Source organism: Melanerpes formicivorus, unplaced genomic scaffold (genome assembly GCF_026170545.1).
Source record: "Melanerpes formicivorus ecotype bairdi unplaced genomic scaffold, bMelFor1.0.p_v2 SCAF_1, whole genome shotgun sequence".
In the NCBI taxonomy this organism is placed as follows: Eukaryota; Metazoa; Chordata; class Aves; order Piciformes; family Picidae; genus Melanerpes; species Melanerpes formicivorus.
The window spans coordinates 48,027,109-48,040,420 of NW_027142353.1; the positions used below are offsets into that span (position 1 = coordinate 48,027,109).

General features: G+C 59.5%; 1 protein-coding gene across 4 annotated transcripts; it reads left to right on the top strand.

Annotated features, from left to right (window-relative positions):
- The first annotated feature begins 848 nt into the window (after positions 1–848).
- Positions 849–13,015, top strand: LOC137442935 (hemoglobin subunit rho). 4 transcript variants are annotated; one of them, XM_068142155.1, is made up of 4 exons: positions 849–1,359; positions 11,323–11,635; positions 11,841–12,063; positions 12,839–13,015. In XM_068142155.1, the coding sequence occupies exons 2-4, from the start codon at positions 11,544–11,546 to the stop codon at positions 12,965–12,967; spliced, it is 444 nt and encodes a 147-aa protein (XP_067998256.1). In that variant the 5' UTR covers positions 849–1,359; positions 11,323–11,543; the 3' UTR covers positions 12,968–13,015. The 4 variants fall into 4 exon arrangements, with proteins under 4 accessions (XP_067998256.1, XP_067998246.1, XP_067998236.1 ...); XM_068142145.1 differs by lacking the exon at positions 849–1,359 and adding an exon at positions 1,390–1,743; XM_068142135.1 differs by lacking the exon at positions 849–1,359 and adding an exon at positions 10,252–11,004.
- Positions 13,016–13,312: the final 297 nt, after the last annotated feature.

A 13,312-nucleotide genomic window follows, 5' to 3' on the forward strand; every position in this document is an offset into this window, starting at 1 on the left:
GACATCACCCTCAGTGCCAGCCTTCATGGAGGGGTTCAGAGGACATCACCCTCAGTGCCAGCCTTCATGGAGGGGTTCAGAGGACATCACCCTCAGTGCCAGCCTTCATGGAGGGGTTCAGAGGACATCACCCTCAGTGCCAGCCTTCATGGAGGGGTTCAGAGGACATCACCCTCAGTGCCAGCCTTCATGGAGGGGTTCAGAGGACATCATCACCCTCAGTGCCAGCCTTCATGGAGGGGTTCAGAGGACATCACCCTCAGTGCCAGCCTTCATGGAGGGGTTCAGAGGACATCATCACCCTCAGTGCCAACTTCATGGAGGGGTTCAGAGGACATCACCCTCAGTGCCAGCCTTCATGGAGGGGTTCAGAGGACATCACCCTCAGTGCCAGCCTTCATGAAGGGGTTCAGAGGACATCACCCTCAGTGCCAGCCTTCATGGAGGGGTTCAGAGGACATCACCCTCAGTGCCAGCCTTCATGGAGGGGTTCAGAGGACATCACCCTCAGTGCCAACTTCATGGAGGGGTTCAGAGGACATCACCCTCAGTGCCAGCCTTCATGGAGGGGTTCAGAGGACATCACCCTCAGTGCCAACTTCATGGAGGGGTTCAGAGGACATCACCCTCAGTGCCAGCCTTCATGGAGGGGTTCAGAGGACATCACCCTCAGTGTCAGCTTTCATGGAGGGGTGGAGTGGACATCACCCAAGGACCAACCCAAGTGGACCAAAGCTCTGCTGAGGAAGAGGAGCTCTTGTTGTGTGCCAGGTGCAGGAGCAGATGTCCTATGGCCTTCTCCATGTCCTCCTTTCTTGAGGGGACAACCTTCCCTTCATGACACTTTGGGTGCCACCCCCTTGCTCCCTGCCTCAGTTTTCCTGCCAGGACTTCTGCTTGCTGGGGAAACCATGGAGTGGTTTGGGTAGGAGAAGACCCTTTGGAGCTCATTGAGCCCAACCATGCCCTAACTCTACCAAGCTTGGTGCTGCACCATGGCCCTCAGCACCTTCTGCTGCTGAGGCTTCAACTAGCTCCCTGTGGAGCCTGCTCCATGGTAGCTGAGGAGAACTTGGATCCCTTGAGGACTTGGATCCCCTGAAGCCCTTCCTCTGGGAGGGAGGATGGAGAAGAGGAGCTGCTTGTCTGGACATGTTCTCCCATCCCTTGGGGAGATTTGGACTGTGGGGTGGAGGACAAGAAGGTTCTGCTGAGCAGAAGAGAAGTCATCAGAACTAACTTCCCTTCCCCCCCCCCCCCCCTTAAGACCTTCCAGCTGATGCCAGCCAGCAGCAGACTTTTTTTTGCCTAGTCATGACTCTGACTCAGCAGAAAGTGGAAGGCATCTCCTTGGCCAAGGTCCTTATCTCTGCCCAGCCAGGCTGCTGTTTGTCCTCTCCAAGTTATCTTCCCCCTCCCCTCCTGCTGCTGCAGCTGGGGCTGGGAGAGGCCAGGGTGACTCAGCAGCTCTGGGCACCGCTGCGGGGGATGGCAGCACCCTGGCCTTGGGGGGGTGGCAGAGCCCAGCACAGAGGCTGGGCAGAGATGTTCCTCAGAGGTCCATGCTGGGACCAGGAAATGTCTCCAGCAGTGACACAGTAGGATGGAAGCAGCCTCCAGCAGCTGGGAGAGTGCCCCCAAGCCCGAGTGGTGGGGCTGAGACCCCTGAAGGGACAGGATCCAGCCAGAGGGAACAGCATGGGGAACAGCAGGGGAACATCATGAGGGTCAACAAAGCCAAGGGTCAGCTCCTGCAGCTGGGCTAGGACAACTCCTGGGGTGCATCCAGGCTGGAGAGCAGCCCTGGGGAGATGCCAGCTGCAGTGCTGGGGCAGCTCTGGAGGCCTCAGCACAGGCAGGGAGCTGCTGGAGCAGGGCCAGAGGAGGCCACAGACATGCTGGGAGGGCTGGAAGGGCTCTGCTGGGTCCCCAGGCTGGCAGAGCTGGGGTTGTTGAGCCTGGAGAAGAGAAGGCTGCAGGGAGAGCTGCTGGTGGCCTGGCAGGGCTGGAAGGGGCTGAGGAGAAAGCTGGGGACAGAGGTTTGAGCAGGGCCTGTGGGGATGGACCAAGGGGAGATGGTTTGGAAGTCAAAGAGGCAGACTGAGTAGATGAAGGCATGAGGCTGGTGAGACTGTCCCAGGGTGCCCAGGGAGCTGGGAGCTGCCCCCTGGCTGGCACCAGCCCAGGGCAGGTTGTCAGCCCCTGGCTTGGACAGCAGCACTCTGTGCTGGCTGAGGAACTGGCTGGAGGCTGAGCCCAGAGAGTGGTGGTGAATGGTGCCACAGCCAGCTGGCAGCCAGGCACTAGTGGTGTGCCCCAGGGATCAGTGCTGGGCCCCAGCCTGCTCAATCTCTTTATTGATGATCTGGAGGAGGGCACTGAGTCCATCATCAGTCAGTGTGCAGATGACAGCAAGCTGGGGGCAGGAGTTGAGCTGTTAGAGGGTGGGAGAGCTCTGCAGAGGCACCTTGCCAGGCTGGGCAGATGGGCAGAGTCCAAGGGCATCAGATTGAACACATCCAAGTGCCAGGTGCTGCACATTGGCCACAACAACCCCAGGCAGTGCTGCAGGCTGGGGTCAGAGTGGCTGAGAGCAGCCAGGCAGAGAGGGACCTGGGGGTACTGGTGGAGAGGAGGCTGAACATGAGCCTGCAGTGTGCCCAGGGGGCCCAGAAGGCCAAGGGCATCCTGGCCTGCATCAGGAAGAGTGTGGCCAGCAGGAGCAGGGAGGTCATCCTGCCCTGTACTCAGCACTGGTTAGGCCACACCTTGAGTGCTGTGTCCAGTTCTGGGCCCCTCAGGTTAAGAAGGACATTGAGATGCTGGAAGGTGTCCAGAGAAGGGCAACAAAGCTGGGGAGGGGTCTGGAGCACAGCCCTGTGAGGAGAGGCTGAGGGAGCTGGGCTTGCTTAGCCTGGAGAGGAGGAGGCTCAGGGGAGACCTTCTTGCTCTCTCCAACTCCCTGAAGGGAGGCTGTAGCCAGCTGGGGGTTGGTCTCTTCTGCCAGGCACTCAGCAGCAGAACAAGAGGACACAGTCTCAAGCTGTGCCAGGGGAGGTTTAGGCTGGATGTTAGGAAGAAGTTCTATACAGAAAGAGTGATTGCCCATTGGAATGGGTTGCCCGGGGAGGTGGTGGAGTCGCCGTCATTGGAGGTGTTCAGGAGGAGACTTGCTGGGGTGCTTGGTGCCATGGGTTAGCTGTTTGGGTGGGTTGGATTGGTTGGTGGGTTGGGCACAATGATCTTGAAGGTCTCTTCCAACCTGGTCTGTTCTATGTATTCTATTCTATGTGTTCTATGTCTGGGGCTCTGAGCTCTGCTTGGGGCTGTCCCTGCTGGCTGCAGGGGGCTTGGGCTGGGTGACCTCTGAAGGTCCCTTCCAACCCAACCCATTCCATGGCTCCAGGGTTTCAGGGTGGGCATAAGGGCACCAGGGCACACCTGGGGCTGTGTCACTGCCTGAGGACTTCTTGCTTTGCAGCTTCCCCAAACAGGGCCCTCAAGTGCCTGGCTCTGGGCCACCCTCTGCTGACTTCCCCTGCATGGGCAGGAGACAGCAGAAGGGCCTTTGCTGTGGCTCTCATTTTACACCATCCCCAAAGGTGGGAAGGCAGCTCTGGAGCTCAGCCAGGCCCAGCCCAGCCTGCTCCAGCAGGGCACCCCCAGCAGCTTGCCCAGCAGCACCATGGCCAGGGGGGGTTGGAAGCTCTCCACACAAGGAGACTCCACAACCTCTCTGGGCAGCCTGCTCCAGGCCTCCAGCACCCTCAAAGCCAAGGAAGTTTCTCCTCATCTTCAGGTGGAAGCTTCCCCTGGACTCTCCCCAGCACTTCCCAGCCTCTGACCTGGGCAGTCTGGCCCTGGCCCCAGCCCTGCAGCTGTGGCCTCCCCAGGGCAGAGCAGAGGGGCAGCAGAACCTCCCTGCCCCTGTTGCTGCTCACACTCTGCTCCATGCCCCCAGGACACCTCCTTGGCCCCCAGAGCACCTTGCTGGCTGCTGGGCACCTCCTTGCTGTCCCCCAGCACCCCCAGCTCCTTCTCCTGGCAGCTGCTCCCCAGCAGCTCCCCCCTGGGCTGTGCTGCTGCAGGTTGTCCCTCCCCTGCTCCTTGTCTAGGTCCCTCCATGAGGTTCCTTCACCTGCAGGAGCCCTTCCTGAGCTTCCATCCTTTGCTCCCCTCCTGCTTTGGCCCTGCCCAGCAGCTCTGGAGGACAGCCCTGCAGGGACATCACTGGGGGAGCAGTGGGGAAGGTTTGATGCCCAGGATCCCTCTCCCATTCCCCTGCTGTGTGGTTGGAGGGGATCACTGCTGCTTGCCTGGGACCCTTCATGAGGTTCCTCCACCTCCAGGAGCCCTTCAGGAGCTTCCACCCCTTTCCCTTTGCTGGAGCACCTAAAGCCCTGTCGTTTGCCACCTCCCACCCACCCTAGAAGCAGAAACTGGGGGGACACACAAGGTACACCCCTCCCAACACCCCAGCTCCAAGCTGCAGTGCCAACCACACTGGTGGGAGGTGAGGTGTGGATGGAGGTCCACCTGCCCAGGTAGCAGAGAGCAGCAGAACCACCCCCTCCAGGCCTCATTTCATCCTAAACCCATGGTCAGAAACCATCTCTTCCCACCTTGAGGGGGTGGCTTTTATCTCTCCTTGCAGCCAGGGTGGTGAGGAAGCTATCTGCTGTTGGGTCCCTAAGGGTGTGGGCCCCCCACAGGCTGCCCAGGGGTGATAGAGGTGGAGCCCTGGGCACGGTCAGGCTGGTGGGGTCCCAGCAGCAGCCCCTCTCAGGTTGATAGCTGAAGTGCTGTCCTACGTGCCCAGGGCTTGGGGATGCTCCAGCAGCCCTACATTGGTGAGGTTCTGCCCTGGAGGACCGGGCTCCAGCACCAAAGTGTGGCCCATGCTGTGCTGGAGGAGCCCAGGGAGGTCCCTTGAGCCTGGCCCATTGCTCTGCTCCAGCCTGGAGGCTGAGGTGAAGGACTCCCTGCACCCCCAAACCCCAGCATGGGGTGGTGGGAAGGGAGCTCTGGAGCTCAGCCAGGCCCAGCCCAGCCTGCTCCAGCAGGGCACCCCCAGCAGCTTGCCCAGCAGCACCATGGCCAGGGGGGGTTGGAAGCTCTGCACACAAGGAGACTCCACAACCTCTCTGGGCAGCCTGCTCCAGGCCTCCAGCACCCTCAAAGCCAAGGAAGTTTCTCCTCCTGTTCAGGTGGAAGCTCCTCTGGTGTCACCAAAGCCCCTGTGCAAAGCTCAGCACCAGGAGGTGCAGGATTCCCTGGCAAGACCTCATGGTCTGTCCCCAGTTGGGTCTGGGGAGACCTTTCCGAAGGTTTCAGCCAGACCTCTGCTCCATGCCAGTTCCAGATGCAGACTGCTCCCTGGGCTGGAGCCACACTGAGACCTGGCACAGCAGAAGGGCCCTGGGGGGGTTGGTGTCAGAGGCTGGAGAGGAGGCAGGGGGTGCCCAGGTGGGCAAGGAGGGCAGCAGCAGCCTGGGCTGGAGCAGCAGTGGTGTGGGCAGCAGGAGCAGGGCAGGGATTGTGCCCCTGGGCTGGGCACTGGGGAGCCCACAGCTGCAAGCCTGGGGGCAGGGTTGGGCTCAAGGGCTGCTCCTGAGTGCTGGGCCAAGAGGAGATGGCCTCAGGTTGTGGTCTTCTCCAGCCCAAATGTTACTGGCATTCCATGACTCCAGCAGGCTCAGGACACATCTGCTGCCATGCCCTGGATGTCCTCTGTGCATTTTTGTTGCCCCCAGCCCCACATCTCCACAGAGACCCAAATCTGAGAGCAGGGAGACCTCCTGAGCAGAGTCAAAGCCTCAAGAGTCAAAGCCTCAACATCGACCACAACCCATAACCCAGCCATGAGGTGCCACAAGAAAGCCAGAGCAGACCATGAGGTCCTCCACACCTTCTGGGCTCAAGGCCTGAAGGCTACCAAGGGTTAAGGATGGATCTTCCAACCAGAGCTCCACCTCCTAGGGCAAGGAGGCCTTCACCTGACCTGAAGCTCAGGGTTATTTTGGGTGGTTGTTGCTGGAGCTGGAAGGAACAGCTTGAAATGTCCTTTGTGTTGCCATGGGAGATGAGCCACAGGACAATGAGGTCATTCTCCTCCTGGGGAGAACATCCAGCTCTGCTCTGAAGCTCTCCATCTCCTCCCCAAGCCCACCAGACCTCCATGGTGCCTATGTGGCCTTCCCCCATCCTTCCCTTTCATCCTAAGGAGAGACAAAAAAGCTTTTCCACAACTTCTCCCTGGCCTGCTTGGTGGCCACTCATGGAATCATGGAATGGGTTGGGTTGGAGAAGACCTTGAAGGTGATGGAGGCCAAGCATCAGCCCAGCACTGTCCCAGCACCACCACCCCATGGCCCTCAGCACCACAGCTTCCCAATCCCCCCAGCCATGGGGACTCCACCACTGCCCTGGGCAGCCTGCCACAGGCCTGGGCACCCCTCAAGGGGCACAAATTGCTCCTCAGGGCCAAGCTCAACCTCCCCTGCCACAACCTGAGGCCATCTCCTCTTGGCCCAGCCCTCAGGAGCAGCCCTTGAGCCCCAGCTGGCTGCAAGCTGCTCTCAGGGAGCTGCAGAGAGCCACAAGGTCTCCCCTCAGCCTCCTCTGCTGCAGCCTCAACCCCCCCAGGGCTCTCAGCTGCTCCTCACAACTTCTCCACAGCCTTCTCCTCCTTCCCCAGACCCCTCCCCAGCTTCCTTGCCCTGCTCTGGTCCTACCCCAGCCCTCAAGCTCCTCCTGGCAGGGAGGTCCCAACCCTGCCCCCAGGCTTGCAGCTGTGGGCTCCCCAGTGCCCAGCCCAGGGGCACAATCCCTGCCCTGCTCCTGCTGCCCACACCATTGCTGCTCCAGCCCAGGCTGCTGCTGCCCTCCTTGCCCACCTGGGCACCCCCTGCCTCCTCTCCAGTCTCTGACACCAACCCCCCCAGGGCCCTTCTGCTGTGCCAGGTCTCAGTGTGCCAGGACCACACCATGTATGGAGCTGATGGATTGGTCCCCACCAAGGCTCTGGGGCTGATGTTGTCCTGTTTGTCCCAGCTACCCTCTCCTCCTGCCTCCCTCTCCCTCAGTTTGAACCACCTCTGGTTCAAACCCAGGGGACAAAATCCCTTATCCTGATCTCCTGTCCTTCAACCTTCCAGCTGAAGATGGAAGTCCTATCACAAGGAGGAAACAACTTGCTCCTAACAGACACAGATCTCAATGAGGTTCTAGCAGGATGTGAAGTGTCCACTCTGAAGGTGTTAAATGGAGACCAGAGGTGTTCAATGGAGACCTTCTGAGGTGTTAAATGGACACCTTTTGAGGCCAGGCAGTAGTGGTGTGCCCCAGGGATCAGTGCTGGGCCCCAGCCTGCTCAATCTCTTTATTGATGATCTGGAGGAGGGCACTGAGTCCATCAGCAGTCAGTGTGCAGATGACAGCAAGCTGGGGGCAGGAGTTGAGCTGTTAGAGGGTGGGAGAGCTCTGCAGAGGCACCTTGCCAGGCTGGGCAGATGGGCAGAGTCCAAGGGCATCAGATTGAACACATCCAAGTGCCAGGTGCTGCACATTGGCCACAACAACCCCAGGCAGTGCTCCAGGCTGGGGTCAGAGTGGCTGAGAGCAGCCAGGCAGAGAGGGACCTGGGGGTACTGGTTGAGAGGAGGCTGAACATGAGCCTGCAGTGTGCCCAGGGGGCCCAGAAGGCCAAGGGCATCCTGGCCTGCATCAGGAAGAGTGTGGCCAGCAGGAACAGGGAGGTCATCCTGCCCTGTACTCAGCACTGGTTAGGCCACACCTTGAGTGCTGTGTCCAGTTCTGGGCCCCTCAGGTTAAGAAGGACATTGAGATGCTGGAAGGTGTCCAGAGAAGGGCAACAGAGCTGGGGAGGGGTCTGGAGCACAGCTCTGTGAGGAGAGGCTGAGGGAGCTGGGCTTGCTTAGCCTGGAGAGGAGGAGGCTCAGGGGAGACCTTCTTGCTCTCTCCAGCCCCCTGAAGGGAGGCTGTAGCCAGCTGGGGGTTGGTCTCTTCTGCCAGGCAGCCAGCACCAGAACAAGAGGACACAGTCTCAAGCTGTGCCAGGGGAGGTTCAGGTTGGATGTTAGGAAGAAGTTCTATACAGAGAGAGTGATTGCCTGTTGGGATGTGCTGCCCATGGAGGTGGTGGAGTCCCCATCCCTGGAGGTGTTCAAGAGGGGACTGGATGTGGCCCTTGGAGCCATGGTTTAGCAGTCAGGAGGTGTTGGGTGACAGCTTGGACTGGATGATCTCTGAGGTCTTCTCCAGCCTTATTGATTCTATTCTATGACCTTCTGAAGGTCTCCAATGGAGACCTTCTGAGGTGTTCAATGGAGACCTTCTGAGGTGTTCAATGGAGACCTTCTGAGGTGTTCAACTGAGACCTGAGGTCTTACATAGAGACCTTCTGAAGGTCTTCAGTGGAGACCTTCTAAGGTTGAATGAGAAGTACTGAAGGTCTTCAATGGCCTTAAATGGAGACCTTCTGAGGTGTTCAATAGAGACCTTCTGAGGTGTTAAATGGAGACCATGTGAGATCTTAAATGGAGGCCTTCTGGGGAGTTAAATTGAGACCTTCTGAGGTGTTCAGTGGAGACCTTTTGAAGATCTTCAATGGAGACCTTCAGAGCTCTTGAATGGAGACCTTCAGAAGGGCTTAAATGGAGACCTTCTGTGGTGTTGAATTGAGACCTTCTGAGGTTAAATGAGAGGTTCTGAAGGTCTCCAATGGAAACCTCTGTGGCCTTAAATGGAAACCTTCTGGGGAATTGAATGGAGATCTTGTGGTGGTATTAAATGGAGACCTTCAGAGGCCTTAAATGGAGGCCTTCTGAGGTGCTGAATGGAGACCTACTGAGATGTTCAAGGGAGAACTTCTGAAGGCCTTAATTGGAGACCTTCTGAGGCCTTAAATAGAGACCTTCTGAGGTGTTAAATGGAGACCTGAGGTGTTCAATAGAGACCTTCTGAAGGTCTCCAGACCTGCTTAGGAAAGGAGGGTGGGGGACCTGTGGGGCTGCTGTTTAGGTGGGAGCTGAAGCCAGGGTTGGCCACCACTGTGATACTTTTATCTGCAGCCAGCAGCTTCTGCTGCACATCCTCTTATCAGGGCACAGCCCTGGCCTGATGCTGCTGGAAGGGGCCTGAGGGACCTCCTTTTGGCTCCTGGAGTTGAAAAATAATGAATAATGGACACCTAGGAGCTGCTGCAAGGTGCCTACAGGCAGGGAGCACCTCAGCTGGTGTTGGAAAAGATCTGTGACATGATGGAGTCCAAGCATGGCCCCAGCACTGCCCCAGCTCCACCACCCCATGGCCCTCAGCACCACAGCTTCCCAACCCCTCCAGCCATGGGGACTCCACCACTGCCCTGGGCAGCCTGCCACAGGCCTGGGCACCCCTCAAGGGGCACAAATTGCTCCTCAGGGCCAAGCTCAACCTCCCCTGCCACAACCTGAGGCCATCTCCTCTTGCCCAGCCCTCAGGAGCAGCCCTTGAGCCCCAGCTGGCTGCAAGCTGCTCTCAGGGAGCTGCAGAGAGCCACAAGGTCTCCCCTCAGCCTCCTCTGCTGCAGCCTCAACCCCCCAGGGCCCTCAGCTGCTCCTCACAACTTCTCCACAGCCTTCTCCTCCTTCCCCAGACCCCTCCCCAGCTTCCTTGCCCTTCTCTGGCCCTGCCCCAGCCCTCAAGGTCCTCCTGGCAGGGAGGTCCCAACCCTGCCCCCAGGCTTGCAGCTGTGGGCTCCCCAGTGCCCAGCCCAGGGGCACAATCCCTGCCCTGCTCCTGCTGCCCACACCATTGCTGCTCCAGCCCAGGCTGCTGCTGCCCTCCTTGCCCACCTGGGCACCCCCTGCCTCCTCTCCAGCCTCTGACACCAACCCCCCCAGGGCCCTTCTGCTGTGCCAGGTCTCAGTGTGGCTCCAGCCCAGGGAGCAGTCTGCATCTGGAACTGGCATGGAGCAGAGGTCTGGCTGAAACCTTCGGAAAGGTCTCCCCAGACCCAACTGGGGACAGACCATGAGGTCTTGCCAGGGAATCCTGCACCTCCTGGTGCTGAGCTTTGCACAGGGGCTTTGGTGACACCAGAGGAGCTTCCACCTGAACAGGAGGAGAAACTTCCTTGGCTTTGAGGGTGCTGGAGGCCTGGAGCAGGCTGCCCAGAGAGGTTGTGGAGTGTCCTTGTGTGGAGAGCTTCCAACCCCCCCTGGCCATGGTGCTGCTGGGCAAGCTGCTGGGGGTGCCCTGCTGGAGCAGGCTGGGCTGGGCCTGGCTGAGCTCCAGAGCTGCCTTCCCTCCCCACACCATGCTGGGCTTTGGGGATGGTGTAAAATGAGAGCCACAGCAAAGGTCCTTCTGCTGTCTCCTGCCCATGCAGGGGAAGTCAGCAGAGGGTGGCCCAGAGCCAGGCACTTGAGGGCCCTGTTTGGGGAAGCTGCAAAGCAAGAAGTCCTCAGGCAGTGACACAGCCCCAGGTGTGCCCTGGTGCCCTTGTGCCCACCCTGAAACCCTGGAGCCATGGAATGGGTTGGGTTGGAAGGGACCTTCAGAGGTCACCCAGCCCAAGCCTCCTGCAGCCAGCAGGGACAGCCCCAAGCAGAGCTCAGAGCCCCAGACAACCTGCCCTGGGCTGCTGCCAGCCAGGGGGCAGCTCCCAGCTCCCTGGGCACCCTGGGACAGTGTCTCACCAGCCTCATGCCTTCATCTACTCAGTCTCCCTCTTGGATCTCCAAACCATCTCCCCTTGGCCTGTCCCCATAGGCCCTGCTCTAAACTCTGTCCCCAGCTTTCTCCTCAGCCCCTTCCAGCCCTGCCAGGCCACCAGCAGCTCTCCCTGCAGCCTTCTCTTCTCCAGGCTCAACAACCCCAACTCTGCCAGCCTGGGGACCCAGCAGAGCCCTTCCAGCCCTCCTCTGGCCTCCTCTGGTCCTGCCCCTGTGACCTTGTGACCCCTCTGAAACCATGGTATCATGGAATGCATTGGGTTGGAAGGTACATTCAGGGGTTCAACCCCAATTGTGCTGGGATCCTGGGAAGGGTCTGAGCAGTCCCTAAGCTCCTCCATCAGGACCTCTGTCCCACCAGAGAGCCATCCCTCCAGGTTTGAGAGCCTGGAGGTCCAGCTGAGGGCTCCAAGCTCGGGTGATGCCGACGGGCAGGAGCTTGCCCAAGGGTTGACGTCCTGCTGGAGGACCTAGGGGTGGCCCTGAACACTTCTGTGGTGTGCAGGAGGACAGAGGAGTGGATGGAGGAGGAGATAAGGAAGGTATTGTGTCCTGAGCCTGCCTGTTAAGGACTTTCTTCTTGCAGACCACACCTCACAGCAGGCTGACCGCTGCCTGCAGACACCAACCCAGAGCCTGCTGGAGACCCCCAGCCAATGACCCCTGGGGGTGGGACGGGGGAGGAGCTGCTGGAGAGGGGGGATAAAAAAGCCACCAGCAGCAGCCTGGGGGTCTGCAGCTCAGCTCCAGCCTTCTGTGTCCTCCTGCAAGCTCCTGAGGAAGCCAGCAGCCCAGCCAGCAGCCAGCATGGTGCACTGGACAGCCGAGGAGAAGCAGCTCATCACCAGCGTCTGGGCCAAGGTCAACGTGGAGGAATGTGGTGCTGAGGCCCTGGCCAGGTGAGCTCCAGGCTGCTCTGGGCATCTCCTCAGCTCCACCATGGGGGCAGAGGGACCAGGGGGTCCACCACTGGCAGCCTCTAACCTCTCCCTCTCTCCTTTGTGGGCACCTCCTCAGCTCCACCATGGGGACAGAGGAACCAGGAGGACCACTCCTGGCAGCCTCTAACCTCTCCCTCTCTCCTTTGTGGTCACCTCCCTGCAGGTTGCTGATTGTCTACCCCTGGACCCAGAGGTTCTTTGACAACTTTGGGAACCTCTCCAGCCCCACTGCCATCATTGGCAACCCCAAGGTCCGTGCCCATGGCAAGAAGGTCCTCACCTCCTTTGGGGAAGCCATCAAGAACCTGGACAACCTCAAGGCCACCTACTCCAAGCTGTCAGAGCTGCACTGTGAGAAGCTCCACGTGGACCCCGAGAACTTCAGGGTGAGTCCTGCCCTTGGGGCTTGACCTTCTCTCCCTCCAGCCTGAGGAGCACCTTGGTGCCTGGAGGGTTCAAAATGAGCAGCATCAACCTGGCAGAGACAGAGGAGGGGGCTTGGGGAGAGGAAGGTTAGGAGAGAGGAGAAGGTTGGGCATCTGGTGACACCAGGGGGATGCAAGGCTCCGGATTCTGAAGGACTTGGGGTTGGGAGAAGCTTCTGAGGTCCTGGAGGCCCCTTCAGACTTGGGTTGGAGAGATGTGGGAGAAGGCAGTTGAGATCTTGTTTGGGGTTGAAGATGGAGACCATCTTCTTCTCTTCTCCACCTCACATCCACCTTCACTGTTCCCAAGGCTGGGAGATGGGAGAGCAGAAGGAGAAGCAAAGGTGTGGTGGTAAAGGGTAGGAGATTAGTGGCAAGAGGTGGAGAGGCCAGGTCTGAGCGTGGGGTGGAGGGCAGCAGAAGGGGCCATGAGGCCAAAGAGATGAGGCTGAAGGTGGTGAGGAGTCACTGTGGGGTGGTGAGAAGTCACTGGGCCCTTGGTCTCCTGGGCTGGAGCTTCCAGCAAGCCACCAGAGATCTGGGTTGCTGCTGGACTTTGCTCCTCGGGGCTCATCCTCCATGGATCTGGGTTCCCCCCAGCTCCTGGCCCTTGAATTTCAACCTCCAGAGCCCACCTGGAGGCTGGGTTCTCACCAAGCCTTGGGTCCCAGGGTCCTGTTGCAGCATGAAGCTGTCCTCAGCACCACACTGACCTGGTTCCTTTACTTCTCTCCAGCTCCTGGGAGACATCCTCATCATTGTGCTGGCTGCCCACCTCACCAAGGACTTTGGTCCTGTCTGCCAGGCCACCTGGCAGAAGCTGGTTGGGGTGGTGGCTCATGCCCTGGCCTACAAGTACCACTGAAGCCCCTGGAGCCCCCCCAGGGGTCTGCAGCACCCAATAAACTCAACATCTTCTGTACTGCTTCTTGGTGTCCTTCCATGGCTCAGAGGATAACCCTGGGGGTGGGGGGGAAGGAGGGACCAAGGGAAGGGGCAAGGTGGGCTTCAATCCCTTGGGCGGCTCCTGGACCTCCATCTGCCATGAGGTGATGCTGGGGTGGTCCTCACAGGCAGAGCCTGGGACAACCTGGGGGGGGGGAGGGGGTGGGTAGTGGCTTCAAGAGCAGTGGTGGCCACAGCCCAGCCCACCCAGGACCACTGAACTTGAGATGGAAATGGTCTTAGGGTCACCATGGGGCATTTGGAG

Coding starts and splice junctions, on each gene's coding strand:
- LOC137442935 (XM_068142155.1), top strand. CDS start 11,544: ATGGTGCACTGGACAGCCGAGGAGAAGCAGCTCATCACCAGCGTCTGG. Junction 11,636..11,840: donor GGTGCTGAGGCCCTGGCCAG/GTGAGCTCCAGG, acceptor ACCTCCCTGCAG/GTTGCTGATTGTCTACCCCT. Junction 12,064..12,838: donor TGGACCCCGAGAACTTCAGG/GTGAGTCCTGCC, acceptor ACTTCTCTCCAG/CTCCTGGGAGACATCCTCAT.